The sequence below is a fragment of the Morone saxatilis genome, unplaced genomic scaffold (genome assembly GCF_004916995.1).
Source record: "Morone saxatilis isolate NCDOM2014 unplaced genomic scaffold, NCSU_SB_2.0 Contig5, whole genome shotgun sequence".
Classification (NCBI taxonomy): domain Eukaryota; kingdom Metazoa; phylum Chordata; class Actinopteri; family Moronidae; genus Morone; species Morone saxatilis.
Window position 1 is genome coordinate 13244437 of NW_023340095.1, and position 27875 is coordinate 13272311.

A 27875-nucleotide genomic window follows, 5' to 3' on the forward strand; every position below is an offset into this window, starting at 1 on the left:
ATCATTATTACAGTAAGCGCCCAGTAATAGTACATTTACATTTTGGGATAAATATTCACTTTTAACTATGCTTACTATCTAATTATTTTTGTACATTTTGCTTATTTTGGTATATTTTTATCTGGTATTTTGTTTATAGCTTAGCTTTTATCATTTAGGTATTTTTAAGCAACAACGTTTCACTATACGTACTTATATATGTGACTAAAAAAATCTGCTGAATCTTTCTAGTCTAAGTTTTAGTCTGTAAAAGTATATTCACAAACCGCCATTGTTTCGGATGTATACACTGGAAAACATTTAGACTGTTACACACTGTATTGGCAAAGCTGAATATAGGAAATCCACATACCTATTTAGCAATAAGTACCTTTCCATTAATTGTTATGACTGCTAGATGCTTGTGGTTACCACATAAACAAAGCTCAATGACATTATGCCATTCCCACAACAGTTCCCTTCCTCTTTATTGACACTCTGCCCTGTCCGTGCGTAAATGTTAACGTCATACACAGCAACAACCCTGCTATCCACTATGCCCTCCATTTACTCCCGACCAGTCAGTGAATTTCCACCCCTCCACCCGGCGACTCTGCCTCCCGGCAATGGCCCTCTGTTCCCATTTCTGTCCTGGCCATCCAGGCGGAGTGTTATGTGAAGCCAATATCAGCTGTGCCTGAAAACTGCACTTCCTCCCACTAAATTGTGACCAGTGGGCAACTGAGCAAGCAATAATGTCCTCTCTCTGTTATCTAATGTTACCAATTCATTTAATCCTGTCTGCCTTTATTGGGCCACATGGAGAGAGAGCTGCACTGGGAGACACTGACACAATATGTGTCCATACATCAATGCCGTTTGACTATTATGCTGCAGTGACCCATATTTTTACATAATCTACACAACAGTTTGTGCACGAAGTGTTTGAGCTGCTGAAGAAAGTCAGAGTGCGTAGCTCGTGTTGACTGTAAATGGAACACTCTGGTGGAGAGGAATACTTCAGTCGATCCCGGCACTCTGCCATAATTTGTTCATGTTTAGTCAATAACTGAGTTATTTTACAAGGAACGTTTGCGTAAACATACCTTCTTCGCTCTCTGGGAAATCTTTGGTGCACGACACAAAAGCTTTTCAACCAGATATTCTTTGTTCTGCAAGGAAGCAAAATCAAACTATTAATCAAAATATCATTATAAAACATAGTGAACTGAGAAAACCTAATAATGAGTCACAAAAATCCCAGGTATTGTGTTTTTAAATGGTAGCCCTAAAAAATTAATGGGGCTGGTTGAAGTACAAAAGGTGTATGGAAGTTTTTAAGTTATGTTTTTAAGTATGTTAAGAATTAGACCAGTGACTAAACCCATTGCAATGGAAACAATACAGTGATACAAATAACTATTCTATCTCATCAGGACACACTTATAAATCATTATTATACTACATTATTGAAAATACTAAGCATTTCACTATAAACGGTCCAGAAAGTTGCAGTCACTGTGTTACAGTATAATCAATAGACATATACAAGGATATAGAATTAAATAAGGGATTTATTTTTTCCTTTTTCTGGTAATTATTTCTGCAATAGTATATTAGGATAAATACAGTGTCCGTGGACATTTGTTTGCTGGATCTTGACCATCATAAACATAAATGTTGAGATAACATTAATAACAAAAAAGATGGCAAGTCAAATATTTGAGATGAAACAAATACCTTGGCCTTTTGGAAGAATTTACACTTCAAAAGCTCTGCAGCTGTAGGCCTAGAGATAAAGAAAAGTACAATTGTTGAAAATACATCACAACAGAGCACTCTTTGAATATCAATCAGGTGCTTTCTATTGATCACACATTGCATCAACTCTCTTCACTGAAACATTTGGTTGATATATGGAATGTGGTGCTAACCTTTTGGCAGGATCCTTCTGAAGGCACATAGTTATTAGCTTTCTAAATGATTTGCCATATCTTTTTAGCACTTCTTTGTCCTCTACACCCGTCTCTAGAGTGGGTGGATCATTCTGTAGAGTAAGCATTAAAACCTAAAAACACAGGGGGGAAAAAAATGGTCAAAACCGCCCCCACATTTCAGCAGCAACACAAATATTGCAGATGAGGAAAAGAAACTCAAAGCAGGAAACTTTGTAGAAGAAATGCTTAAGTTCCTCAAGACAAAAGGTTGCTTATTCATTAATTGCTTGGTTTCACAATCACAGCAAAAGCAAGTAAAAATGTGTTCTCTCAGTACGTTCATGATAAAACTTCACCGATACAAGCTGGTTTATGAGTATGTTTAGTAAGCCAAGAGTTTATTTTTTGTGCTGGTGAAAGCTACAAGGACATTTGTGATTAGGACACATCCAGAACACTCACCTTCATGGGAGGGTAGCGGTGATAGGGCGCAGAGCCTGTCGCTAACTCTATGGCTGTAATTCCAAAACTCCATATATCTGCTTTGAAATCATAGCCTCGAACCTGTGGGTATAAAATTAAAATAATCTGTGATATCAAATATAATCTATATATAACATAATAAAAGTATCTGGAGCGTTTTGTTAATGTTGTGATTTAAGTTGTTTAAAACATGTCGCCGCCTTTTTGTATGAAGAGACACACTCACCTGTTCCATCACCTCCGGCGCCATCCAGCATGGTGTGCCAACAAAGGTCTTTCGTACTTTGTTTCTAGTCATATCCCCGCCTGTGGCTAGGAACGCACTTACTCCAAAATCTGAAAATGACGATAAACAAGCAGTGCACTTTACTATTGTCCTTGGTCTTGGAATGACCTGCAGACTAGGCTCAAACTTGGCTCAGTCGTCTCTCTAACCAGTTATAAACAAAAGCTAACTGAAGTTTTTATTACAAAATGTTCTTGCTATAATGCATAATTAATTGTGTTCATTTCTGTGCTTGTTTAATGTGGTGGATGTTTATTATTTGTAATGTATTGTTCTGTAATAAAGGACCACGGCTGCTGTCAAGACTTTTTTAGCAAATATAAACGAGAATGAGAAATGAGAAAAAAACAGTATTTTTAACTTGAAATTGTGTTAAGCCACTGTTGTGACAGATAAAGAACTGGATATTAGCTTTGTACCTTCTGAATGAACAAATACAATCTGTTAATTCAGTTTTCAGTGATTTTAGTTTGATTAAATTAAACATTAGTGTAGCAGTAGTACCGCCTTCAACACACCTGCAATCTGAACAGATCCATCTTCTCCCAGTAGTATGTTCCCAGCTTTCACATCCCTGAGGTCAACAAAATACACACAAACAACAAAGTCATGTGGAGCAGCATTGATTCTTCCGTCTGTGTAAACTAGTCCCACAGCCACCACCATCTGGAACTCTGCCCAAGGGACTGATAGAAGCCTGAATTTCAGTGACCTTGACTTTACAGAACAAAACAACTGCACTGATTAATAAATACAATTAGATGATTGGTTTTAATTTTATATTGTCAGACAACTTTAGCCAATTGTGCAACTCTCTCATCCAGAGCATCTTACAGTGCAATTACAACATTTTATCTTCCAAACACATCATATAACTGACCTTGTTTCTGCCAGGCTCCCTTACTACTCTTAATTTTTATAATAAACGAATAAATGGTAACACTTTATTTGGATAATCTGTTTTGCTTTGTCTGTAGATGTTTAACAGATTATCTATAATATATATGTGACAATTCATGAACATGAGGCACAAACAAGATGTTTTTGTGCCTAAACCTTAACCACAATGGTGAAATATCAGAAAATGCTTGAATCTCAATTAATTAGCTTCTGAATGTTACAAGTTCTCTAAATACTCTAAACTATCTGTAGGAGCATTATCCAAAATAAGTTAAAATGTTAAAAGTGTTACCTGTGAATTTGTCCATTTCTGTGCAGATAGTCCAGGCCCTCCAGGACTTCTTTTAATATAGTAGCAATAATAGGCTCATCTAGCGCTCGATTTCTGTCCTCCTCTTTGCTTGTGTGCTTAATTATATCCAGCATAGAGCCTAAAAAAAAAAATTTAAAAAAACACACAGCAGAAAACAAAATATATTCAGTTAATTTTTCACACATTAATAAGAAACACAAATCAGCTGCAGTGTTACTCTGAGTCGTAAAATGATCAATATCTATGACCAGGCACAAATTATTGCTGTCTGTTAAGTGCTTGTTGTCCTTTAAGCAGTAAAAGGCAGTACATTAAAGAGAGTAACACATGTGAGTGCCGTAAGGATGTGCAAAAGGAACATCATCAGACCACAGATGTTATTTACTATAGCACTAGTGTACTACTGCCTCCACATAACTGTAATAAAGCAAGATCTGATGTCTTTTTAGGATACATCATGGAAAATAGTGACTGAAATGCAGCTGTTTGATTATTTTATTCAACAATTACTTTAACTTTGCCTTATTTCTTGCCAGTTGTCCCCTTAACTAAGTAGATATAAATAGACAGCTCTAGTCTAAGTGAGTTATAACCCAGACAGCTAAACACATCATATCATCATCACAGTCACAACGCATTCATTCTGTATAATCAGATGTGGGATTTGACTCTGTGTAGCTCGGCAGCTGAAGCTCACCTCCACTCAGAAGCTTCATGACTAACCAAAGTTCATCCTTCACTACGAAGGAGGTGTAGTAGGTGACAACGTTGGGGTGGTTGCACTGGCTCATCGCTTGGATTTCTTTCTATTGTGAGAGAGAAACGTCAGGATATGACATGTCAAACATTTTATCTTTTAATCGCCACGTGTTTATTATATATAAGGAACCATAGTAATAGGAATCAGTGATATACCTTACAGCAAATGACTTATTACAACTTCTTATGTGCATTAATTAATATTCAGGCTTACACAGAACAATAATAATATTGATCAGAGGGAAAGTGCAGCATTAGAGAGCGCTACAAAAGCACTCTGTTCACACAGACTGAGAAAAATAAGCCCATATTTATTGTACTCACCAATAGCTCATCCATGCTAGTCTGGCATTTTTCCAGGTTTATTCTCTTTATGGCGACACGCTCCTGTCTGGGGGTGCAGAGGGCTGCCTGTACCACAGCTGTGGCCCCGCTGCCTGGAATCACAACCACAACAGAGCAATGACAAAGTGGACAGCAGCTTAAGAGAGAGTCAAAGCACACACAGCTGGAAGACAACTCTTAAACGGAGCATCACTCTGCTCCATGGCTGGCCTGCTGTTCCTCAGTTTTCTGTGTTGATGTTATGGTATTCATCTTTCATGTGTGCTGGCTGAAACATTAGACGAACATAAGCTGACTTTGAGTACAGCACTCCCCCCCCCCACCACCAACACCATTACCACCAACAACGTGATGGGTTGTTTACTTTGTTCATTGCAAATCAGGCCACGCTGCAGTAGTGAAGTTGTTCACACCGAGAAGCTGTGACACACAACATATTGCTTGCCAACTGTTAGCTGTAGATAAGGAGACGGAGAGAACACATGAGATCTGACTGTTTACCAGTTGATTATGAGAACAGTGAGGGGGGTCCCACAGTCAGCAGCACACAGCTGTGGTCCTCTTTCCTTATCAGTGACGATATGAATTGTCAGCTCATCTGTACAGTGCAAGCACTTGCCAAAAATATTCAGGGAACCATTTTCACTTTTTGCGTACATGTAAGGTTTTTGTTGTTGTTATATTTCGTAATTAATATTTCTAAAATTAAATGATTCAAGCTTTCTGTGAATGAGACATAACTTTTTGAAACTTACAAGAAGAAAATCTACCACAGAGTCTTTCAAGTAATAGTGCCCGAAGGCGCGTACCCACAGGGTTAGTCATAATAACAACATGCATTAAACACACGATGGCTGTAAAATATCAATGGTTTTCATTTGAGGTATATATAAACACGGCCTAACAAGTGAGTGAGCGTGTCTGAGTTCACTGAGTTGACCAACAGCTATTTTGGGAGTAAGTGTTGAAACAGTTTTACAGAATATTAATCGCCAACTATAACAGTAATCTGTTAATCTTTTAATCATTAAGGGGGAAAAAATGTAAAAAAAAACACTGTTCCAGCTTCCAGTGTGATCATTTAATGCCTCTGTAAATATTAAGACATCACTCTTTGGGCTCTGAGAAAACATGACGAGCGGTTTTCATTAGTTTCTTTACAGAGTATAATCAACAGATTCATCAATAACAAATGTAATAGTTAGTTACAGCCCTGCTATGAACTAGTCTCTCACTTTTTATGTAGGGCAACACAATGCCTTATTATATTATTATCATCAGTTGTATTATTATTATCATTATTATTATTATTAATATGTCAAGTAAAAGTTACAGTTGTACCACTTTGAGATGCTGTGACAGCTTATTTAATGCTGCTTCACATGCCACCACAGACAACTGCAATAACACAATGTGGATTTACACATCTGTGATTTTAATAAAGGCATTAAACTGGACACGTGCCACACATACACTGACATATACCTGGAGTTAGGGTCTCTTTTAATATCTGAACCACTGGAAGAAGACACACACACACACACACACAAAAACGCACTTAGGGAAGATGACACTTCCAGCCTCGTGCTGTGTGTTTTACATCCGTTAAGTCCCAGTGGCCGTGGACCGGTAGTCTCTATAATGTGCTTGTTAACATCCGCATTGCAAAGCATTGCAGGAGGCTACTGCATATGAAAAACGCCGGTAGGCCCCTCATCGTCATTCACAGCTGATAACCGGCCGCGGCGTGCCTTTTTTCCCCCCGTGATAACATGTAAGCCCACTCATCGCATCCCCCGGTACTAACCTATGACTTCCTGCAGCTCGTACGACTCCCTGGTAATTGGCCAGCTGGTTGTCGGCGCTGGTTGCGGGTGGTGGACGGGAGCCGGAGATTCGCCTTGATCCGCCATGATGATGATGATGATGATGGTGGTGGTGGTGGTGATTCTGCGCTAGTTAGCAGCCTCTGTCTCTCTTTAGCCAGACAGACAGACAGGCAGACAGACACGGGGAGAGAGAGAGAGAGACAGTCAATTTTGACCTCACCTCCTCCGTACAAGTGTCAGCTGGCAGCTGAAGCAGAGCAACTACAGCCAGCGATGAAACACAACCCGGAAAATAACGGACCGCACACATGCGCACACACACACGCACACGCACGCACTAACCCGTGCCCAGTGACATGACGATTGACTGCACAGTGGTTCAATACGTACAGGAAGACTGTCATTAAATCACCATTAATCATCTTTAAGAGGCCGCTTCCTGAGAGAAAACTTCCATTAATTGTGTGTTTTTAGTATATTTTTTTTTCTATTTATTTAATGTCTTCGTCGACTGTTATGTTAACTATTTTGGATGTTGTTTTATTTTTATGAAGTAAAAAATAAAACCACTTGTGCAGCTGCTTGTGAGACAGTGGCACGTAATAGTGTGACGATTTCATGTCACATGCAGCCCGACAACTGCAAGCGACGTTGTTAACAGTGGACAGTAGGTGGCGCCATCACATCACATCTGTATGGTGACTGGGGGAGATGTTGCTCCAGACTGAATACACACTGCAGAGTTTTACATACATACGAGCTGTTTTCATGAGCTATGAAAAAGTCTGTTAGATTTTTTTCTGCTTCCAGCTTCTTGAATTTAATATTTTGTGCTTTTTTTTGTTTTATGGGACAGTGAAATTAAATATCATTGGGTTTTGAACTGTTGGTAGGACAACAAAAAGTAATTTTAAGATGACATCTTCTGTTCTAGGGGATTGTTGCTGGAAGTTTTCACTCTTTTCTTATAGACTTATATGAATTGGAAAACTGATCTAATTGAAAATAATCCTTAGCTGTTGCCCTATTTGTTATATTTTCTATATAATGTGTGTCTACTTTTACACTACCGAGTTCCTAAATATACCCTGTGGTAGAAAGATAATGTGGAGCGTATCTATTATAATACTATAAACATTTAATTATTATTTTGTATTATATTAGACATAAAAGTATATAAAACAATAAAAATCTTATGCTCAGGTTTTGTACTGTGTTCATGGAATATATATGTATATACACTGTTTACATAAAGCTAAAACTAATTCAGTTTAATACAACAACTGTGCAATAAATTCTACTTTCATGAAGATTATAATGTTCGTTTTTTTGGTGTTGTTTTAAACAGTGGTGGAAGAAGTACTCAGATTTAGTAGTAGAATTAATAAAGTCTAAAAATAGTAAAGTAAAAGTAATTGAAGTCCTGAATTCTATATTTTACGCAAGTAAAAATACATAATTATCAGAAAAATGTACTGAAAGTATCTAAAGTATTCATTTTGAAGAATGGCTCCTTTCACAGTGTTATACTATTATAAAATATTCTAAAATAATTCTATATTTTCACTAACAAATACATGTAAGAGCATTTTAATGTTGTAGTTTGTCGATGCAGAGCCAATTTCAGATAAGCTTTGTATACTACTAGGCACATCAATACTATAGTTCTGCATCACATTATATAAGAATATTACATGTTTTTATGTAAGAACTAGTAACTATAAGTGTAAAATAAATGCAGTGGAGTAAGTAAGTATAATATGTACCACTCTGAAATGTAGTTGAGTATAAGTATAAAATAGCAAAAAATGAAAATACTCAAGTAAATTACATGTAGGTCAAAATTGTACTTAAGGACAGCACTTGAATAAATGTACTTAGTTACTTTTCACCTCTGGTTTTAAAGATATTTTTTGATTTAACTGATATAAATTGCTGGACAATATATTACACTCTCTTTATGATGCAATACAGTTCAAAAGCACCACAAATACAGCTCATATAATATTATATTATTTACTAATATATTAATTATAAATATATGATAATATATATGTTATTAAATAAATACGAGAGCATTCCTAGTTTTACATGTCATTGTAACTATAGTTACCCCAAATTGCTTAAACAAAGAGAGAAGTGTTTGTTGTTGTTTTTTCCCAAGAAAAGTATAAGACTATTAGGGCACTATAATGAATGATATTATGTTATTTACAGTCAGGTTGAAGATCTCACAGACTGGTACTGACAGCCCAAGGGGAGGGCCAGTAGGTGGCGTTGGTTTACCTAATATACATTACATGTATGTGTTAAAGCCATTCCAATATCAGCTTTAGAATCAGCGTAAAAACGCACTAACATCGATCCACGCTTAAGATTGAACAATAATTGATATACTACACTAAAGATGAACCGGCGTCGAGAGCAGCACATTGTGTGATCCTGCATAATAAAACAGACAAAACATAACAAACAAGAACAAAAAATAACACTCACTTCTACAATGGTGTGTGGGAAACTTAATATACCTACCTGTTAGTGTTAACTATAAAACAATAAAAGAAAAAACACATATAAACAAAGGTCGTGAGAGCGAGAAGTAGTTTACCTTGATCTATCTGTTACAAGCAGACTGTAATATTAGCAGATCTGTCAACGCACCAATCAGCGGAGGAGCCTAGATTGGACTCTATCTGTCCCACACAGGAATTAGGCTGAGGGGGAAATCAGTTCGGTTCTGTCTCTCACCTCTTCGGGTGAGGCCCTCTCGTCTAACTCTCTCTTTCTCTCTCTCTCTCTCTCACGGATATCTCATCATCAGCCGAGTCTGCACGGCCAGATCGCCTGCGAGACCTCCCGACACACAGCGGGGCCATCGATTTGTCTTTTTCCCAACCCGGTCACGGTGTCTTGCTGCAGGGAAGAGATGGCCGGTATTCTGGCGTGGTTTTGGAACGAGAGGTTCTGGCTCCCCCATAATGTAACCTGGGCTGACTTAAAAAACACAGATGAAGCGACGTTCCCGCAAGCCGAGGACCTCTATCTGGCGTGTCCTTTAGCATTCTGCATCTTTATGATCCGGCTGGTTTTCGAAAGGTGGGTGGCTATAAAAGCACATGCGGTTAATCCAGGTTGGTTTTGGGGATGTGGGGGTTTTAATATGTTATGTTCGAGGTGTAATATTCCGGCGGATGATGCAGCACACTGCCCCGCTGTCCGTGTTTTGTCAGCCCCGTTACCTAAACAATAGGCATCTTATGTGGTTAGCCCACAAATCACCGGGGTTGATCATCCTTCTCTCTGTGCAGGCCTGCAGCAGTACGCGCTGGCTGCATTTGATGCATCTGTCCAGTGCACACAGACAGACACAGACACACACATAGTGCAGCCAAGTTGCCAAACCAGCCCGAAATCCAGTTAGTGACCTCTCAGCTTCAAGTCTGATTTTTCTTAAGCAGAGCATGATGCTAAAAACAAGCTTTTTTTGAACTACTACTGCTCCAGTTATGATATTGTGCATGTTGCATCATCCCATCTATGACTGATTATTGTACAATCATCATTATACTAGTGAAGCACAGCTCCATGGTGCTGCTCCTGCATTATGTGGGTCAGGAGTCTCTTTAGGGAGTAGTGAGTGAGACCTTAAATTTCACCACTAAACTCCTCACTAGTGCTCAGTATCCCTGTTGGTCTGAAACAGCCCCAGTGTGTGACCCGATGTGATCAGACAGTTGCAGACCGTACTATGATTTTTAAAGTGCTTTATAATGCCAAATGTCTAGCTTCACGCTGCTGTGTCATTCCCAAATTCTTGTTTTATTCTCCATGGAGATGTAAAACTTCTTCCAGATGTCCTGTGGATGACTATTTGTGGTCAAAACATTGTCCTGGTAGAATAAAAGAGCTCTCTCTCGCTCACTTTTAATCCAGCTCAAAGATGCTGTCTCTGTATTGATCTAGAATTGGTGTCATGCTATTTTAATTGCAGGTTTATTGCAAGACCATGTGCTATGGGCCTGAAGATCCAAACCAACGGGCCACAAAAAGCACAACCCAACGCCATCCTGGAGAAGGTTTTCACTGCTATAACCAAGGTGGTGCATGTGTTATTTTTATTTTGTGTGTTATTTTTCACTGTTGTGTTTCGTCTCATAATATTTGGGCCCCCACGATGAAAGCTACATCTAACATTCAGAGTGTTTATGTTGTCTCGCCAGCACCCAGATGAGAAGAGGTTGGAGGGCCTGTCCAAGCAGCTTGACTGGGATGTGCGGACCATCCAGCGCTGGTTCAGACAACGCCGCAACCAAGAGAAGCCCAGCACTCTCGCCCGCTTCTGTGAAAGCATGTAAGGCAAAGCACTTTCAACAGCACAACACATGCAGAATGTGTAATTTAGCTGCAAGCCAATTTTCTCTGCATGTAATAACATCCACAACAATTAACTTGCAGAGACTTTTAACTTGCCTGAGGTAAAGTAGGTAATCCATCACAGTGAACATCATATCCGCTTTATTTGTTGTCAGTGTATTGTTATTTAATTGTTGGTTAGTAATACAGCTGTGAGTGAAGACTGATTTAAAGAGGCTGCACGGCATGACCACTCATCAATAACACTTGACACTCCTTGACGTTAGTAAAAGCAGGCACAGTGTTCACTGTGATGGATAACTTCATCCAGACACGTTTTTCCTGTTTCTGCAAGTTCATTTTCATAATGTGTTCAAATGAAGGGAAGATCTGCTTAAAAGCTCACACTCACAAAAACAACATGTTTAACTTTCAATGGTGGCAGTAGTGTAAAGGTGATTTTCAGGGCTACAACTAAGAATTATTTTCATTATAGATTTATCCGATTATTTTCTCTATTAACTAATTGATCATTTAGTGATGAAATGCCATTACATTTTCTCATGACCCAAATTGACGTCATCATGTTGCTTGTTTTATCTGATCAGTAGTCCAAAACCCAAAGATACTCAGTTTAAAATGTTACAACAAAGAGAAAAGCATCAAATCCTCCCATTTGACAAACTGGAACTGGTGAAAACATTTTTCTTGAAAAATGACTAAAGTTATCATCAGTCATCAAAATAGTGACCAATTGGGTGCCCGGTTAGCTCAGTGGGTAGAGCTGGCGACCCATGTACCAAAGGCTAGTCACTTCTGCACCTCCGGCCTACAGGTTCAATCCGACCTGCGGCCCTTGGCTGCGTGTCATCCCCTCTCTCTGCCCCCCTTTCCTGTCTCTCTTCAACTGTCACTATCATAAAGGCAATAAAAGCCCCAAAAAATACTTAAAAAAAAAAAAAAAAAAAGTGACCAATTAATCAGTAAGAATGTACTACATTTCAACTCTATGGATAAACCGATGTAGAAATGTTGGTATTGTCCTTTAACAGCCATCACGATGGTATTTCAGTCTAGGTTAACAGTTTAGCTGTATCTTCACCGGTTTATGAAGATTGCAACATGAATGCTGGTGCTACTGTGGGATAATAGTCAAATGTGTCCCAGTGCGAACCAGCAAACCCACTCAGGCTGTAAGAGAGAACTGGCTAATCTGCAGCAGAGCATTTGCCATCAGGGAGATTGTAGTTACTTAGCAGTGTGATGTTAAAGGCCAGCAAGCGAGTGTGGCTGTCAGAGCAGAGTCATGTCTGACACCAGCAGAGCCAATCTGGCAGTTTGAGACACGGGGAGCCTCGCATCCTCTGATCCGCCGGAGGCTGCTGTTCACTCGGGAGAACAATGCTGGCTTATTAGACCACTGGACTACTGTTACACGTAAAGAAAAGGACTGGATTTGTGCTCTCCTTGAATATGTGTGAGCTTTTTTTGAACGTGCTTAGCTGGCATCCTGTTTTAAGCAACAACTGTACCGAAGCAGTTATCTTGCAAACGGCTTAACTGACTGCAGATGACATTGGGGCTTTGCAATAGTTTGGCCAGGTTGTCTGTCTCAGTTGCTTACGGTGCAATTCTCCAAACGGGACCCAGCTTCAGTCCTTCCAGCAGTGATTGTTCTCTAATTAGGCCCTCATGCACAGCTGTTACAGACTGATAGCGTTCTTTGTCTCTCAGTCGTCAGGATAGCTGATCTGTTGTCGATTCTTTTCATTACGCAAACAGAGAGTACATAGCAGACACATTTGGTCTGGAAATAATGAAGACTCTGCATGGAGTTTGTTTACCAGCTATTGTTACTGCCTCTTTTTTTTATTTTTTTTTTTTACATATACAGCAAAAAAAGCCATTACAAGTTCAAATATTGACTTTCTTTAGAAAGAAACCTAATGTAACCTTTTTTTACAACAGATACTGAAATCTTTCCAAAATTTTCTTAAAACAGGTGTTTTTTGTTTGTAGGAATCAAAGTATTATTTCACCCCAGTGAGTAGATTTAAAGCCTCAGTCTAAGGCTAAGTGACAAATTAAGATGTGTAATTGTTTCAGTGTATTTCTACCATAGATCCCCTTCTCTCATCAGTTCTCCTTGGTTAAGGGAGGCTGAGGAAGGAGCGTGCTTTGATGTCCTCAATAGCCTCTGTTGTCTGATCTCATCTTCCTCCATCCTTTCTGTTCTCTGCTTTCAGTGAGAACAATGACATTATCATAAGAAAAAATAATGTAATTCACAGCTTTTTTTTAAAGATATAGAGGCAGGGTATTTCTGTGGCAAGATTTAATATTAGTAAATACATTTGCTATTTTCATCTTGTTACATCTATCTTTGGCTTCAGTTAATATTTGATGTATGCCAAAATAGAATAATGTTCTAAGTTAAAAAATCATACTCCCCTTTGCAATATAGATAGCCTACTGTACTGTACAGTTAAAATAAGGCTCATCCATAAATTATAAATATATTGAAATATATTATAATCTTTTGGGAAATGCACTTATTTCCTTTCTTGCCAGGAGTTTGGATGAGAAATTAGTTAGCTTAGCACAAAGACTGGAAACAGAGGGAAACAGCTAGCCTATCTCTGGTAAAGGTAACAAAATTCACCTACAGCACCAGTAAAGCTAATTCACACACTATATCTCATTACATCCTGAAGAAATAGTCCAGCACATAAGCCTCCACAACCAAAACTTATTGGTTTTATTGTTCTTTTTTAGTACAGTTTAAACAAGAGAGTTTAAAGCTGGTGCTCAGTAATTAACATGCTGGTAGATGTGTTTTATTACCTTTGGCACAGTCACAGTACAAAGCTAAGCTAACCAGCTGTCAGCACTAGCTTCATATTTACCATACAAACACGAGTGATTTTCTCATATAATTCTTGGCGGAAAAACAGGCAAATAAACATATTTCCCAAAATGTAAAAGTTTTTTTTACCTCTATCTGCAGTAGATTCTCAAAAATGAATTTAGGTTTTTAACCTCTACAGAAACAGAAATAAATACTATTAATAGCAGCTGAGATTACCAATATCGTCATTGATGCTCTCCCCTTAACAACATGTAGGTGTATTATTTTCAACCAACCCACACACCTCCCCAGAAGCAGCTGGGCAGACTCCACACCGACAACTAATAAGCATGTTTGTGCTCAGCATATGCCTATTGAACAGCTGTGAGATGAGCCATTTACACATTTCCTTGAGAGAGGATGGCCACACCCCTGTTTTTCCATAAATTAGTTACAGTCTTCTAGCAGCACATTAAAATAACTACCTATTAACAAGCTTTTTCATTTGGGCAATTTGAAATCGTGCCTAGTAATCAAACCAAATTAGACAAATACACAAAGGTGGAAGGGACAGCTATTACTGCCTGCAACAGAGGTGTTACTCCTGATTTAACAGCAAAGAGGGAATATATCAAAGCTTTTGCACAAATGATCAAAGCTAGAGCTTCATGACTAATTATTATGTGGAACGATCCGAATGCAAACAGTTGCAGCCAGCTGGTGCTCAAACTATCCACCTGGAGAAGTGACAAAGTGGAATTAAATGAGTAAGCATGGGCTGCTTTTTATTATTTTATTCCAAAGCTGGGTGCTACAGTCAGAATAAAGCCAGCCTCATTACTGAGTTTTTGATCAAATCAAAGTTGGCCTCCTAGAAATGTTCCCTCCCTCAGGTGATGCTTTGTCCACACAGGTACATTTGATAATGGTGATCTGTCCCTGTTTAAAACCCACAGTCTCATCGGGTATCACGAATGATTCATTAAGAATAATCAAGCTATTATAAAAAGATGGTTTCCTCTATGTACCAGAATACTTTACATAAGCCTACTCGTATTGTGTCATATAAACCACAGTTTGTAAGTTGTTTACAGGGACAAGTTCATCATAAATGTAATTCTGTTAACCACAGTTACTACCCAGCACTAATTGATTTAAAGCGCAATTGGCTAGCTGCTGCAACATCATGTGCAGCAAATAAACAGCGGCTCAATGATAATTAAATGCATAACATTTGAGTTTTTCCACAACCGATCAATCATTAACAATGAGAAAGAAGAAATCTAACTATAAAAAAAAACATCTGTGCCTGACTTCAGGGAAAAAAACTATTCACAGAAAGCAGTTGTGAGTCATTGTGATTGTACATATATAGCAGCGATTCAACAGCACTTGAAAAAGACTCTTGTAGGCTTGATGAACCAGTTGCCATGCAACAGTCTTTACTGTGTGCCAGGTAGACTTGTCCAGTTAATTAGATTTTACAGTATTAATCAAGTACAAAAAGCTGTTAATGGCAGCTTCCACATGCCATGTGTTAACCTGCCAATTATTAAGACTCACAACTAAATATCTTGAACAAACATTCTACGTGAAAGGACAAGCTCTGTTGGATGTGCCTGATGGATTTTGCCCTGTTTTCTAAGTGTTGATGTCATGTTGTGTTTCTGGGCTGTGGCTGTCAAAATGTATTTGATTTGAGGTCAGCTGGAACAACCACTGGGCACAACCTTTAAAGTATGCAAACCTTGTCTCATATGACAGACTATACAGCCTCTGTCACAGTCATGGGAGTTTTCAGTGAATGTTTTTCTTCCATGTGACAAATCGTCTTTGTTTTGTTCCTCTACTGTATTCAAAAGCGTCAGTCTTATGTATATATCTTCCACTATCTATCCACTCGGAAAGACCTTTTAATCTGATTACTTGCAAATTTGTGAAAAGCCTGACAACTCAATGAGACACAGCAGGGGGTCTCTCATTCAAGCCCTGCTAATAAACTTGCTTTTGTTCCCTGCAGACACACTGATGCAACTCTCAGAGTTGAGTGTAGAAAGTGGGCATGCTAGTTAGCTTAGTCTTAAATCCTTTCTCCCAGTTGCTTACTGTTATGAGTTGGGTATATATGCACATCTCCCAGCTCAGCAAGGCTTTGATCATTGAAGTGTCAGCCGAAGCAGTCTCTTCTCTGCCTGTAAGCTCAGACCTCATCATCACTTTGCCTACCATTATGTAGTTGTAGTTACTGTAAATGATGTGCGGGGTTATATAAAGCACAGAGCAAGATGTGCTGGCACTGGACAGTGTGAGTGTCTTGTCTTTGCCCCTGATACTCACCAATGTGAAGTCAGTGATGTCCCATTTTCAGTAACTCACCGTAGACTGCAGATTTGGGCAAATAAAAAGACCTCACACGACTTAAAATTTCGGATTAAAGACATGACATCCTCATAGTGTGCTGCACCTAGGCACAAAACAACATAAATGTTATATAGGACAAGTCATTTATATTATTATTATTTATTATGATTAATATTTTGGGGTGTATCTTGTGTATTTGATGCAGCTGCATTATCTACAAATTGGTTTTAGCGAATTAAAATACTTTGCTTCTCTCTCTAATTCAGTAATACTTAATCCAAATTATAGCATCGACTTGAGAAATTAAAGTGAAAAAGAAAAAGAAAACAAGGCATAATTAAGAGCTACTGTCTTGCGACACTTGTAGTCTTGTAGTCACTACTGACACTACTACCTTGAGATTTTTGAGGTTATGCCCAAAAGCAAAAAGTGGTTTGTTGCCTAAACAAATGTTAACAAGTCAAATGTTGAGGTTTCATTTAAATTTTAAAATTTCATATTATTATTTTTTCTCTTTTATTTCTTTCAGGTGGAGATTTACATTCTATCTATACATATTTACCTATGGAGTGCGTTTCCTTAAAAAGGTAAGTTTTTGAAATGAGCACCAGCCTCCTGTTAGGACTGTTGAAGTTAGTATGAGTCACTGAGCTTTGAAGCCACTCTCTAGGGCACATATGGAGGCCAGCATGAAAATCTTGTGGTTTCTGAATAGGCTCGAGCCTATTCATGAGGCCGGGAAGTAAAATGGATGTCCTGTTGTAAGGGACTCATTTATAAAGGATCTTTCAAGGAAATGGGATAAAAACGCTCCCAATGCTAAATGATGCCATTAAGTATGCAAACTATTTTTACGCAGTACTCAATGTTCATATGTGCAAATTACTGCGTGTCATGTTATCCTCATGTAATGAAATGGCACATCCAACTGCCTGCTTGTTAAATGATCACTAAAGTTACCTGTTTTTTCAACTTTACATTAAGTTATTGTCCCGTGGATGAAGTGGCTATTGTTAGCTATAAAGATAAAGTGGTTCTCCTTTATCTAAAATATTAAATAACTATCAAGACGAGACACAGTGACAGTACTGTACGTCTGTGACATTGTTTATGTGTTTTGTTTATGAAATACTAACTGCAATGCTAGCGTTTAGTACTTTTGCAACTGGCAGCTTGGGCTAGCATTTTCTCCAAGGAAGAACATTAGCTTAAGCTGCTAACCTTATATATACTGTCAGTGCTGCTAAGGTTAGCTACAGGATGCTAGCCCGTCTAACAAACTTACTGCCAACTTAACACTTTTCATATGAACTTTTTTTTTAATTTTTAACACTTGTTTTACCTTGTGTGTTACCGTACCGTGTGTAGTTCAGGGGATCTAGGACATTAGAGAATGCCAGTACTGCCAGTAAAAACTGCTCTCCCTGTTTATAAAGTTTAAAATCCCAGCAGCCGAGGTTGAGGTTACTGGAGAGGTACTGGTTTCATGAACCACACCTTATGGACAAATTATTTTGTTCAGTGCACCAGTTTAAAATTACTGAAATACAGTGGTGGAAGAAGTATTCAGATCCTTTTCTTATGGAAAGTAGTAAAACCACACTGTGAAAGAAAGTTTACCACAGCTAAGTAAAAGTCCATGTAGGTTAAGGACAAAATGTACTTGGAGTATGAAAAGTAAAACTCCTCATTATGTAGAAAAATTGTCCCTGTCAGTGTTTTACTATTATATATGATGTTTTCGGGATTAATATTACTGGTGCATTGGTGCGTATGTAAAAATGGACAATGCATTTTCCAGCTAAACCAAGAGGCGTTTAAAATAGTTTATTTAGCTTAAGAAGTAGGAGCATTTGTTCAGCCTATAAAGAAAAACTTAATCTTCAATTTGAATTAAAATAATAAATAATAAATAAAATTTAAATTCAAAATCACCAAACTTGGAGATTTCTTTCACTGAACAGGAAGGATATGCAACTACAGCTATTGGACAAATGTAGTGCAGTAAAAAAGCACAATAATATGCCTCTGAGATGTAGTGGAGTCAATGTATAAAGCTGCATAAAATGGAAAAGGACCTTAAATCTGTACCCAAGTATAGTCCTTGACTGAATACATTCCACCACTGCTGAAATAGGTGGCAGAGATGGAGTAATATATTACATATATTACAAAGATACATGAATGTATATAAACAAGAGAGCAATGGTTGAGATAGCAGAGTAGAAAAAAATATCTCAAAGACACAAGTTGCATGACAAAGCACTTTGTGAAAATAGTTCATTCCTTGGCAATCCTCGCTGCAGGCTGGAGTCTCTGTGGGATTTATTAATAGAGCAGGTCTGGAGAGGAGTGCAGGAGATGTAAACTCAGTCACAGTGATGGGTCACTGTTTGCTTATAACACATTCTTCTATATCACAGTTACCGTTTCTCTTGTCATCCTGATGTCATTATGTCATTACTTGGTTTCTTGGTAATCCAGCTTCCTTTTTTATGTCAAAATGTGCACCGTAACAACATCTCTTATAACATTCGTTCAGTATTTTATGAACCGCTTTGATCTCATTCATGATCCATCAAGGGAAACATTAATTTTTCAGTGGTCACATTGGCATTCATGTGTTAGATCTCAAATGATGCAAATGAAGAAAATATTGAATTGAACTCCAACTGTATGTGTGGGAACAGCTTAACACTGCATTCATATTGTAGTTAATGGAGCCATTCTACTTTCTTTCTTGTGTTTAATGGAAAATACACTATTATATTTATAAAATACAACATATAAGACTTCGTCAGGGATAGAACAACTAAGACGTGGACTCATTTCCTGAAGCTTTCATTGTAAATTGTGTCACAGTGCTGCCTTAATCTCAGTCACTTAGTCAAAGATTTATGATCTATTACGTTTCAAAATATAATGTAGCTTTATTTTGTTTCATATAGGTTAAAAAGTATTGATTTTTAAATTACTCTTTTCATTTTCTGCAGACTCCATGGCTTTGGAACACTAAGGAGTGCTGGTACAACTACCCATACCAGGTAAATGTCTTTTAATGCCGCATGTTCACCAATCTTCAGTAATCATGATACGGCAAGATGACTTCCATTACCAAAGCTCCTTCTTCTTCTCTTTGTGTTTATGCAGCCACTGACTGTGGACATCCATTATTACTATATTCTGGAGCTGTCTTTCTACCTGTCCTTACTGTTTTCCCAATTCACAGACATCAGGAGGAAGGTAAGAATGACCACAAGTCACACCAAGACATAGCATGTCCAAAAACATGGATCATTTAGTGTTTTTTGTTAAAACATAAAAAAGGTCAAAAAGTGACACTTTTTTTTGAGTCACCTTTTTTGTGTTGAAGCCAGCCAAGTACTTGTGTCACAGAAAAGACATCATTATCTTTGCCTGACCGTCCATCTCTTTTCTTACTGTCACCGTGACTCTGTAATGTTCAGTCTGTTTGCTTGTAAACATTTGCTTTTTTCGCCTCGGTGTATTCTCACTGATGTGTGAAATAACACTGCAGTGATAAAAAGGACGTTTTCAAACAGAAATAGGATTATCCTGTCAAAGGTTTCTCAATCTTTGCCCAACTATTGCTGTAGAGTCATACGCTTTTGAGTAAAATGCTTGGAAAATTATTGTATTTTTGTAATCTGTTACATGGTGGTGTTGCACAATACTCCAGTATTCTAGGTTTGAGAAGAATAGACTGAATTGATTTGTCTTGTAATGATGCAATGAAATATTATAATTTTGTTATGTATGTAAATAATTATCAGTGCTGTAGTATTCGAGAATCTTCTCAGAATTGTCTCGTCAAATATTCTAGTCCAGCAATATGTATATTTCTTTTCCTCCAAAAACAAAACCACTGATAAAGCGCACTTGTTCAGAATTAAAGGTATCAGTTTAGTTCAAAATCCATCTTGAACGGGCATTGACATCGTCCGCCTGGTAACTGATAACCATGGTTACCAGACGGCCAAGCAATGTCTATTGCCTGGCTGCCAAAATTCACCTCATTGGCAAAAGCAAAAGCATTATTTCTTCTGTCTCTGTCTTCACTCTTATTTGGACTCTTTTTGACTTGGACACAAATCTCCTTGGGGCTTGGTCTTGACTATTCCTGGTCTTGGACTCGACAAAGGTGGTCTTGACTACAGCACTGATAATTGTATCAGACAAGAATTTATACTGGTAGGAATGGCAATAGCTAGTTTTATGACTCATCCAGTTAAATGTAACATTCACTTCCAACATGCTGCTGCAGCTGTCATTAACTTTACATTCATAATTACAAACCAAAATCAGTTTATGCTGTATATAGATTATGCACATTGCACTTTGAATAAAGTTTTAAAAGTCCAACTTGGTCAGTGTTTGTAAGAACTGAGATTCATCAGTTTGTGCAAACATTATTGAATGGGAAATGACCAGCTTCAACCCACTTTCATCCTCTTTCTTTTTTTGTTTGTTTGTTATGAAAATGGCGACACCTTTGGTTCATTAAGTATCAATATGCATGCCTTCCAGCCATGATCTTTTACTCCTGTCTCCAGTCCATCCCCGGCTCTTTCCTCTCCACAACACACTTCACTCACTGCACTCACAGCAGCCCCATTGATGCCATGCTGTGTATGCCTTCACTCTGTCATCTCTCTTTGTTGACTGTTGGCATGTTGTCTGTTTTTGTTTCTCCTTTCAGTTTTTTCATGCACAGTACTACACTGAGGAGGTCCTCTGCATCCCCTGCCAATTCCAGTATGTTCTCCCCGCACACTCTTGCCTTGCTTTCATTCTGTATCTTACATCATTACTCTTCCTTCTCATCCTCCTTCTCATTCTGTCGCCATTTTGGACTGGTTCTGGTTGCTTTAAGCTTAGACATTTCAGTGGCTTAAGATTTGCTAGAGGAATACTTCCCCATGCCACTTGTCTGCATCCTTAATCACCTGGAGCTCCAGTGAGGGCCAGACCTAATGGTTCATACTTAGGTGATCCTCTTTTCTGCTTGGTTTTGATTTCCAATGAAGAAACAGAGATTTTTGCTCACTTTCAAACAGTGGTGGAATGTACATTTACTCAGGTACTGTACTTGAGTATTTCCATTTCATGCCACTTTATACTTTTATTCCACTGCAGTTTAAAGGGAAATATTGTACTTTTACTCCACAATTAGTTGCTTTAAAAAATAAAATTTTACATGCAGTAGTAGTATATGATGAGCTTGTAAAATTTTATTATAGATTAAACTGCCCAATAACATAAAGAATCATTCAAAAGTAGCTCCACCTTGAACAAGTGCAACAGTAAAATCACGCTTTCTCATTTATGCATCAGAAGATATGATGTATAACAGTTGCAGGGGGATTGAGGACTCTTATTTTGGATTCTTAGTAACATTTCCTAGTATTTTTACAATATGTAATTGTTACTTTTACTTGTTAAAAGGATTCTTAATTATTCACCCACCACTGCTTTCAAACATAATTTGGCTATAGGCTATATTGCAGGAGTAAACGCGTTCAGTAGATGAATACATGTTTCAGTGACACAGTCGTAACAGCACAGTGTGTTCACAAATGCTCGGACAGCGAGGGCGTACTTGCTATGTTTGTTTGTGTAAGTGGCGATCCATCATTGTACAGTGTTGTCATAACTTTGTATATCCTTTCAGTAGCTGTGGCAGTCTCAGTGGCACATGACGAACACGGCTCACCAAAATAGAGATTTTATTTTGAAAGAAGTTGAAGCACACAGTGATTACATTTGCAGCTATTGGCTTGGGCAAAGCACACTTCAAGGTCATGAAAACACAAACATGTAGTGCTTCTTGCAGCAGTTTTGAAAGTGGCTACTATTGTTGATGCACTACTGTGTGTTCAGTTTATATTAATCATCAGTAGGTGCTTTGTCATTTAAAAAATTTTTTTACAAATTGTTTTGCATTACAGCAAACACACGAAGCTATTGTATGTGCATACAGCAGTCATGTCACTTTCACTTTATCACATGTCTGTACTGTACTAGATTCTCTGGCTATGTGCCGCATGCAGTGACTCAAAGAGCCGCAAGGCACTTTTGAAAGTACTTTCTTTAGTTGTGTGATATGTCCTTGGCAACTGTGTCCCCAGGATTTCCTGATAATGTTCCTGCACCATGTGGCAACAATCTCCCTCATCACCTTTTCCTACGTGAACAACATGGCACGAGTGGGAACTCTGGTCATGTGTCTCCACGACGCAGCCGATGTGCTGATAGAGGTGAGGATGTGTGAGAGAATGAACGGCTGTGGATGGACAGATGGGCAAATATGGTTGCGTGTGTGGGTGGAGTTTACATGCTCCGCTATCCATTTTTATCTAAATTTAACTACAGTCCATATATCATGAACATTACACCCTTATGTAGGTACAGTGCATGTCAAACATAATCTTTAAAGTTTAGTTATATCCCTCAATAATGCTGGAAATGGCCTTTTTTATATTGTATTTATATCTTATATTATATTTTTTAAGCAGTTGTTTTAATGTTCAGATGAGTGACTGATTTTTTTTTTCTATTAAGGCTGCCAAGATGGCCAACTATGCCAAATGTCAGATACTGTGCAACCTCCTGTTTGCAATGTTTGCAATTCTCTTCATAAGTTCCAGGCTGGGAGTTTACCCTGTCTGGTAAGTGATATTCTCTTTCCTGTCTATAGTTAGCATCCTTCTAATGGCTTACTTAACTGTAAGTAGTGGTAGCCTGTCATTTGCATACAGTACAGTCCATACAGACAACCACGGACTCTGAAAATCTGCTCAGCAGATGCCTGAGTTGCTCTGCACGTTTTGGTTTCTCATCACTGAAAATGCATGTCAGTGCCATGGAGATCTCTGAGCTTTTTTTTTTTTTTATACTACTTTCTCCACAACAGTTTGCAGTTCAGACACATCTCTGTGAATTTTGTTGCTAAGTAATAGTTACTATGGATACAGCAGCTTTGACCTCTAAAAGAAAGCCAAAGAAATCAACAAATGAAAAGCAGATCATTATGGTTATTGCTTTATCATTGAAAACAGTGAGTTTCACCTGATTGTTAAAATATTAAAGGGGTTTTCTACTCATGAGGATCTTTTATCGTTTTGTGTTGTCGCTTCTTTCGTTTACATCTGCATTTATTCAGCATTTCAAGTACTAGCAAGAGAGTACCAGAGAATAGAGGCAGGTTTAAATTTTTTAATTCATACACCCAGACGTTTAATTAATCTGTCTAATTACAGTATAATTATATAATGCCAATTATAACGGGCTTTTCAGATGACATTTGCAGATCAATTTTAGTCCTTGAAAGTGTGCACAACATTCATCCTGCAACAGCAGCAGCAACAATGTTCACACACCTTTCACAACATGATTTAGTTTCCAAGTCAGGTGGCTGCAGTTGTCTGCTTTTCTTTTGAGATACCATTGATTCTTGATTAGCCCTAAAATGCAATTTCAGGCATCTAGATTAAAGTTTGTTATCTTTAAGAATTAGGGCTATTCTGAAGAAAGCCTTTGTGGGGCTTTTAGATTAATCTGTGCAGCATTTTAAGACAACACGTTGCAGCTCTCTGCCTTTGTTTCCACACTTTAATATGATGATCCTACACTACATTTTAGTCAGCCCCCACCACACCAGTAGTAAAGTTGTCATTACTGTAAAGCTGTTGCCATGGCTTCAGTATCTGGAGGATGATTCACAGACAGCCATTTGCAAGAATTGGCTCAGGGATAAATTTAACACAGATCCTTGAAATTTTGATTGCATGTCATGTGAAGCCAGGCGATAACACCTCTCTTTCTTCTCAGTTTTTATGAGCTTGCATTGTGATTTATTGCTGTACATATGCTCTGTTGAACTATAAACAAAATGTTGTTTCAAAGACATCTGTAAAAATCTGTAAAAATACCATTAAAAGCAAGGGATTAGATGTATAAATTATATCTTCACACAAAAACCACATACGCCATTTGACACATATAAACTGGTATTTGTATAGAATGTGTGGTGTGAATGTGTGCACCTCATGATACTTCAGACCAGGTGTACACAGTTTTTTAGAGATAGCTGCTGGTGCAAGTATAAGTTGAGAGATGTAATATTTTTTCTTTAGGTCATTTGCCCCTTTCATTGATTGCGTTTTAATTATTGCAGCCCCCCGTGTTCTTTAAAATGCCCATTAAAGGTGCTTAAACTTAATTGTAAATTAAGCATAACAAGTATTGATATGCAAATGGTTGTTAAGGGCATTTAGACATCCATTTATTGCCAACTGTGGGAGTGGAAATGAGGCTTGGGCATGTGCGTCCAGATGATGAGTGAGATTCATACAGAACCAGGTGTGCACACAGTTTTATGCATCTGGCCCCAGGTGTTCCACGAAAAAAGAGCTGGAGCACTGACTGTCTACCTGCTCCTCAGGACATACAATAATTCCCCCACTAAGAGAGAGTGCTTTCAAACCTGTTGTGTTGTTATAATAAAAAACGTCAAGTTAATTATCTCCCTCTCCCTTTGTTGCTATGGAAGGATTTTAAATACCACCTTGTTTGAGAGTTGGGAGATTGTGGGGCCCTACCCATCCTGGTGGGTCTTCAACCTGCTTCTGATCCTGCTGCAGCTCCTTCACTCTTTCTGGTCCTACCTCATAGTGAAGACAGCATGCCGAGCCATCTCCAAAGGAAAGGTGAGTCACTACACTCAGCTCCACTTTCGAGTCGATTCTTCCACTTATACCTGTTCTTGCATGATAGGATGTTTTGCTGCTAGTACATATATATATATATATATACATATATATAAACTGTTATAAAAGCCACTGTTGACACTCTCTTTCTGTTCTCTATGCTAACCTGCAACCTTCAAGGTGGGAAAATGGAATCCGTTACATGTAAGTAGCCTTAAAGGAGAACATCTTAATCAAAATGGCTAATATTTCCATGACATGCTGTACAGACATTTATGGTCACCACTGGATGAATCCTATGGGATCTCTTTACTTTCTATCTAGCACCACCAGCAGGTCAAAGTTTCCACTTATCCTGTGAAATATCAACATTTTACAATTTTTCATTAATGGTTCAAAAACAATGAATCCAAATAATTTTGATGATCCCCTGATGTTTTCTCTAGTGCCACCATCATATTGTTTCATCGACTGCCATTAAATTCAGTAAAAACACTTGATCCCCCTTCAGGATGAATTATAATAACTTTGGTGATCCTCTGACTTTTCCTCTAGTGCCATCATCAGGTCAAAATGTCAATTTGTTCAACACTTTGGTGTTCGGCATTCCTGTAATTATTTTTGTCAATTTAGTTGTAAATCCTGAATACTCACTTATTATGCGTGGGTAATCTATACTTGGTATGTTAAATATTTATTGTCTAGTCCTAATACATGAATGGCCAACAATTTCAGTAATCTATTAATCATTTATGAGGCAAAGATGCCAAACATTCACTGGTTACAGCTTTTAAAATGTGAGGATTTGCTGCTGTTTTCTGTTTTATGTAATTTATATTGAATATTTGTGGGTTTCAGACTGTTTGTAGGACAAAACAAGGTCAGGCTCTGGAAAATTGTGATGGATATTTTCCATTATTTTCTGACACTTTACAAACTAAATAATTAAGCGATCAGTCAGAAAAATTATAGCGAGATTAATCAGTAGTGATAATTTGCTGCAGCCCAAATAATGTTACAGTCAGACGTTTCCATATTTCGAGTTTGCAAATAGATTTTATGGCTTTTACAGCTTGTTGTCTGATATTGATTGGCAGAACACTTTCTGGTTTGACACGCAAAAGCACTTTTGTGGCAGTGCAGTGCATGGCTGCCACAGATAATGACACAGATACGAATTTTAATGAGAAAAATGTAATCTCCGACACTCCCTCTCATTCCTGCAGGTGTCTAAAGACGACCGCAGCGACATTGAGTCCAGCTCTGATGAGGATGACAGCCCCCCACCCAATCAGAAGCACCACAGCAGCACCACCAACGGGACCAACAAAAATCACGGGACCAATGGCTACCTGACAGGAGCCCCATATCCCGACGAACACTGACTAAGCTGATATCACAACACTGGAGCCATGCGACAGACACCATCCATCAATCTGTGTGCGCGTGTGTGTGTGCGTGCGTGTGTGTATTTGAGTGTATGGTGGAGACATGAACAATGTTGCCTGTCTGGTACTGGAAGTTCTTGATAGATTTATGTGAATGCAGTTTTGTTATCAGTTTGAGTCTTTACTAATTTCCTCGCAGCAATTACTTCTCTTTATCTATATATTTGCATCAAACTGCACTCAGTGAATTATCCAAGCACTCCTATCGGTACAACCCACTCTCTGTTTAGCCAACGAATGAAAGCGTTCCACTTTATGGTGTAAGCATGCTACTTTAACATACAGTAGTCTGGCATACTGGGGGTGTGATTTTTCTTATGTTTGTGTCTTTCTATGTTATTTATTTTTTATAAATATGTTTGCAGATTGTAGTCGGACATCTATTCTCCTTTGATGTCAGTGTTAAAGATTAAATAATCTTGAGCAACAGCAGTTTTTTTCACATCGCACATCATGACAATGAGCATTAGCAAAATGCTGAAGACCTGGGTTTACTTTCAATGCTACACCCCCAAAGATATGCCAAAATGTGTGAAGTTTACTCACATTTTGAAATACATTCTCCACTCAAACTGTATATGAGATGTCACTAACAGTATTATGTGTGTGCATCCGATATGGCTAGATGCTGTATTCCCTATTAAAGCATTTTGTTAAGTATTCTGGTACATTTCTGGTAAGCATTTCATCAAAGGCCATTTGTCCTCTTTCGAGGCAGACATGAGTTGTTTGAATTATTCAATAAAAAAACATGAAGATTGCAAATATGCGTGGGTCTGTTCAGTAAGTCCAATCAACAAAGAAAAACTATTTACCAAACCCTCATGGGGGAGTTATTCTTTTATAAAGAAATTAATTTGCCACAAATAATAACTTGAGACAGAATTATATTAATTGATTATTGATGAATAAATGTTCTGTTATTATTCTGTGAATGTGCAACAATTCACACAAGGACAGCCGTAGGTGGGTGTCACAGGAATAAATAATAAAATTATGAGTTCCTTTTAGTTGCTTCAGTTTCAGGGTCCTGGTTTTGTGCAAGCCGGCTCACTGTCACACTGTCGTAACAGGACATTTGAATTGAACAGAAGCATTGTTATTGGCATTAGCAACAATAATCTTTATATATATATATATATATTAAAAACAAATCACATGACTTATTGTATGTGAGACAGGTTACTCAGAGTGACAAAGCCACAAAGGATCATCCCTGACACTCCAGTTCCCTTCCACTTTACACAACATTTTAGGGTCTTTCAGTTTGTTTTGATTTTCCAGCCCATGACTTGTTGTTTTGGT

The 27875-nt window shown here is 38.1% G+C and overlaps 2 protein-coding genes across 4 annotated transcripts in view; one reads left to right on the forward strand and one right to left on the reverse strand.

Annotated features, from left to right (window-relative positions):
• stk39 (serine threonine kinase 39) overlaps positions 1-7139 on the reverse strand; it is a 22383-nt gene extending 15244 nt beyond the window's left edge. For all 3 annotated transcript variants that reach the window (XR_004797294.1, XM_035676482.1, XM_035676481.1), the window contains exons 1-10: positions 6810-7139; positions 4982-5094; positions 4596-4704; positions 3878-4016; positions 3204-3259; positions 2626-2735; positions 2379-2480; positions 1914-2047; positions 1720-1768; positions 1086-1151 (exon numbers count right to left, since the gene is read on the reverse strand). Coding sequence is in view for 2 of the 3 variants with exons in the window: in XM_035676482.1 (XP_035532375.1) it covers positions 1086-1151; positions 1720-1768; positions 1914-2047; positions 2379-2480; positions 2626-2735; positions 3204-3259; positions 3878-4016; positions 4596-4704; positions 4982-5094; positions 6810-6915 (984 nt within the window). In the remaining variant the exon portion in view is untranslated. The remainder of the gene's footprint in view (positions 1-1085; positions 1152-1719; positions 1769-1913; positions 2048-2378; positions 2481-2625; positions 2736-3203; positions 3260-3877; positions 4017-4595; positions 4705-4981; positions 5095-6809) is intronic.
• A 2473-nt stretch (positions 7140-9612) lies between these two features.
• Positions 9613-27326, forward strand: cers6 (ceramide synthase 6). Its single transcript, XM_035676031.1, has 11 exons — positions 9613-9927; positions 10823-10928; positions 11052-11182; positions 16923-16980; positions 19387-19437; positions 19544-19636; positions 22543-22671; positions 22976-23082; positions 24966-25122; positions 25303-25326; positions 26349-27326. Exons 1-11 carry the CDS (start codon positions 9758-9760, stop codon positions 26505-26507), a joined length of 1185 nt encoding a protein of 394 aa, XP_035531924.1. The 5' UTR covers positions 9613-9757; the 3' UTR covers positions 26508-27326.
• Positions 27327-27875: the final 549 nt, after the last annotated feature.

Bases quoted from the DNA above. Each gene is read 5' to 3' on its own strand.
- cers6 (XM_035676031.1), top strand. From the start codon at position 9,758: ATGGCCGGTATTCTGGCGTGGTTTTGGAACGAGAGGTTCTGGCTCCCC. The intron at 10,929-11,051 runs GTGGTGCATGTG...TTGTCTCGCCAG, and splicing joins TTTTCACTGCTATAACCAAG to CACCCAGATGAGAAGAGGTT. The intron at 19,438-19,543 runs GTAAATGTCTTT...GTGTTTATGCAG, and splicing joins GGTACAACTACCCATACCAG to CCACTGACTGTGGACATCCA.